General features: G+C 39.6%; 1 protein-coding gene across 1 annotated transcript; it reads right to left on the bottom strand.

The window, feature by feature from the left end:
• Positions 1-790: 790 nt before the first annotated feature.
• LOC126727761 (50S ribosomal protein L4, chloroplastic) lies at positions 791-2,951 on the bottom strand. Its single transcript, XM_050433682.1, has 2 exons — positions 1,981-2,951; positions 791-1,106 (listed from the first exon to the last, which is right to left on the bottom strand). The coding sequence occupies exons 1-2, from the start codon at positions 2,858-2,860 to the stop codon at positions 1,075-1,077; spliced, it is 912 nt and encodes a 303-aa protein (XP_050289639.1). The 5' UTR covers positions 2,861-2,951; the 3' UTR covers positions 791-1,074.
• Between the last annotated feature and the right edge of the window lie 229 nt (positions 2,952-3,180).

Raw genomic sequence — 3,180 nt, 5'->3', positions numbered from 1 at the left:
CATAAAATCAGAATATACTTGATCCCCAAGGAAGTCCGAACCATATTACCTGACAGCATGTCCAAAATCCATTAGCAAAGATATCCAGGAGTTCATAAAAATGACAAGTTGCCGATAGCTAGGGAAGTGAACATAGTGAACCAGAGTGGAGAACTCACACAACTTAGGCAAATAAAGCTTTGGTACCTTTTGACATAACTAACAGAATTCATAAACCAAAATCACTTTGAAACCTCATGCGTGACATAGCATGAATTTCGTTTGCTATATCAATATTTTCCACCATTAAATGATGATAGGACCTTTCATTTCCATGTAAATATCTTGCGGGGATGATTTAGCAATATTTTGTTCATTAATTAATAATGATTCTTTCATATCCATGTAAAGATCATTTCCTTCACGAGTATACTCCGCCAAATACAGATACATCTCCATGATCTCTGACAATGTTGTTAATCAATTTTAAAATGAGTACTATTTTATTATCCACTCCAACTCCAGCTTGCCATTTAACTTTTTGGATTCAAGAAATCTTTCATCTAGCTAGAAGTAATGACAACATAGAGAATGTGATAAGAGATTTTCCTGCAACCTGATCCTATAACCTTTGGATTGAAAACATCAAACTTCTAGAAGGAGAGGGTGGGCAGGGGGGGAGGCGTTACAAAGACTCTGATACGGGGTATTATATGGAGTATTCATTACAGTGAAACAACAATGTGCAACCCTAATAAGGTACAGAAAAAATTCACAAAAGGTAAGAACCACAAAATCCAAACCAGAACAATAGCCCAAGAGTGTACCCGTAGATTATATATCCTACCAAGGGAGGAGAGTTGAGCCAGGAAGCAACATTCTGGAGATACAGCAAGGTACAAGATCCAAATAGACACAATTGTATTAAAGGAATGTGGAAATTAATACAAAAATCATGCACAGAAAATTTACCAAAATCAGCCAGCAATATGATAACTGATAAGATGGCAACTGCAACATAAAGGGCAGAATCCCCCTTCAGGGTTAGCCGGATTGATATGGGATTGGTCCTAGGTCAATCAAGGAATAAGCGGGTCATGCATTAGTATTTTCATCTGCCTCTGTTCCTGTATGCCAAATTGATAAAAGAAATATAATCAGTGGAAGAATAGCATGAATAATAGATCCACTACCAGTCTTATAACTCTTATAAGAAACAGCAAAGGAAATTCCCAGGTTACATTACTCATACTCAGCTAGAATGAAGTACCAATCCATGACCGCCATAGAAGCAAACCGGAAAAAATTACCTTGCTAAGACTAACAAATATTAACAAACATGGGTGTAACAAAAAGGCACCACCAAAAAAAACCTTTCTCAGAGGCCTGGCAAGAGTAACACGAAAATGGATGCACATTGCCAAGAGTGAAACTAGATAGACTCTCCAATGAGAATGCCCATTTGTGGCAGCAAAAAGCATAGTGGCAATCCTCAACAAAGCATAATTAAGAGTGTATAAACTTCAATCATATAACAATATCTGGCATTTGCTCAAGTAGCATAGGTTATTAATCCATAACCACCAACATCATCCAATATATACAATTCCCTTATTCATGTTATCCAATGGTCATCCACTATGAAGCCATATTTCAAGCCCGAAGCTACAGATATCACTCTCAAACTTAAAATTACACCACATCTTCTTCTTACTTGAGAAAAAGAAAAACAGCTTGAATACAATGTTGGTCTTTAAAGTTTAGTCCATGATCGATTTTAGTATATACATGGAGTTTAAAGTGATATGTCTAAACTAAAACCTGATTCGTCATCACTTCATTAGACATATTATGGACTAAAAATGATTACTTTAACTTCTTTGTATCACTGATATGATAAGTGGCACTGATATGATCATGACTAAAAATCACTAATGAACTAAAGATTAGGAACTACATTGTATTTTCACACCCAAAAATACAAGTACATAAATGACTAACCTTGTCCTTCTTCTCCTTCTCCTTCTCCTTCATACTCTTCTTGTTCTTCTTCTTCTTCTTCCTCATCATCATCATCATAGGCACTATTATTAACACCATATCTGGCATTCAAATACTCCACCGCCGCAGGCGTCAACACAAGCTTATCCGCATTCAAAATGTCGAACAAATTCAAAGTCCTCGGCGTCAACATCTTCAGCGTCCCGATATTCCGGCTCGAAAGCCTCACATTATCCGAAACCTCCTCTTCTCCCATCAAAAACAGCGACTTCTCCTTCGGATCAAGCCCCCACCTCCTCATTGCCGCAATAAACTCCTTCGTCTTCGGCTTCCCCTCGAACTTGTTCATGAAATCCTCCACCACAATCGTGTTGATTAAAGCGCTTGCGATCGCGGTCGATATCGCTAACCTCTTCTCCTTCCTGTTGATTTTGATGGTCCAGTCTCTGGGCTTAGGCCCAAATACCACGCCTCCGCCGGGCCTGAGCGGGGTCCGGGTCGAACCGCGGCGGGCCCGGCCCGTCTTTTTTTGTGGGTAGGGCTTTTTGCCGCCGCCTCGGACTTCGGCGCGGGTGAGGGTGGAGGCGGTGCCGCGGCGCTTGTTCTGGAGGTCAGTGATGATGCCTCGGTGAACGACGGCGCGGGCGGTGTCGGGTGGGGCGGCCTTGATTTCGAGTTGGGTCTCTCCGATTTTGTCGCCGGTGAAGGAGAGGACTGGGATGGTGGCGAGCTCAGAGGTGACTGAGAGGGGTTTGGTTTGGGTTTTGAGGGAATTGGGTCTGAAGGTTAAAGAAGAAGAAGAAGAAAGTTTTGGAAGGAAGATGGAGGAGGAGAAGAATGAGAGAGATGAGGGTGGTATTGTGGTTGTGAACGTTGCCATTTTTACAGAGACAGAGAGTGGGAGTGAGAGTTGAGCTGGGACTGACTGTTATCCACTCGTGACTCGTGACTTGTCTATCTTCCGTTGGGTTTAAGAAGCTTTTCCCTGGAAATGATAAATCAAAATAAAAATGGAACTGATAAAAAAAAAAATGAAAAATTACATTTTTAAACTCTAAAATTTAATGGTTTAATAATAAATTAAACCTTATGTTTTCAAAGCAATAAATTATATTTTCAATTTATATTAAAATTCTAGATCTAATTTCATTATCTTAAATAGATTAAAATTAAATTAAACTTGTTACTTTTGGAATTATA

This window comes from Quercus robur, chromosome 1 (assembly GCF_932294415.1).
Source record: "Quercus robur chromosome 1, dhQueRobu3.1, whole genome shotgun sequence".
Classification (NCBI taxonomy): domain Eukaryota; kingdom Viridiplantae; phylum Streptophyta; class Magnoliopsida; order Fagales; family Fagaceae; genus Quercus; species Quercus robur.
The sequence above is the reverse complement of the archived record's forward strand: the minus strand, read 5'-3'. Positions and strand labels throughout refer to the sequence as shown.

What these genes read in the sequence shown, in the direction of transcription:
- LOC126727761 (XM_050433682.1), bottom strand. Translation starts at nt 2,860, where the DNA reads ATGGCAACGTTCACAACCACAATACCACCCTCATCTCTCTCATTCTTC. An exon ending in AGAAGGAGAAGAAGGACAAG is followed by an intron (nt 1,107 to 1,980) that starts GTTAGTCATTTA and finishes TTTGGCATACAG; the next exon opens with GAACAGAGGCAGATGAAAAT.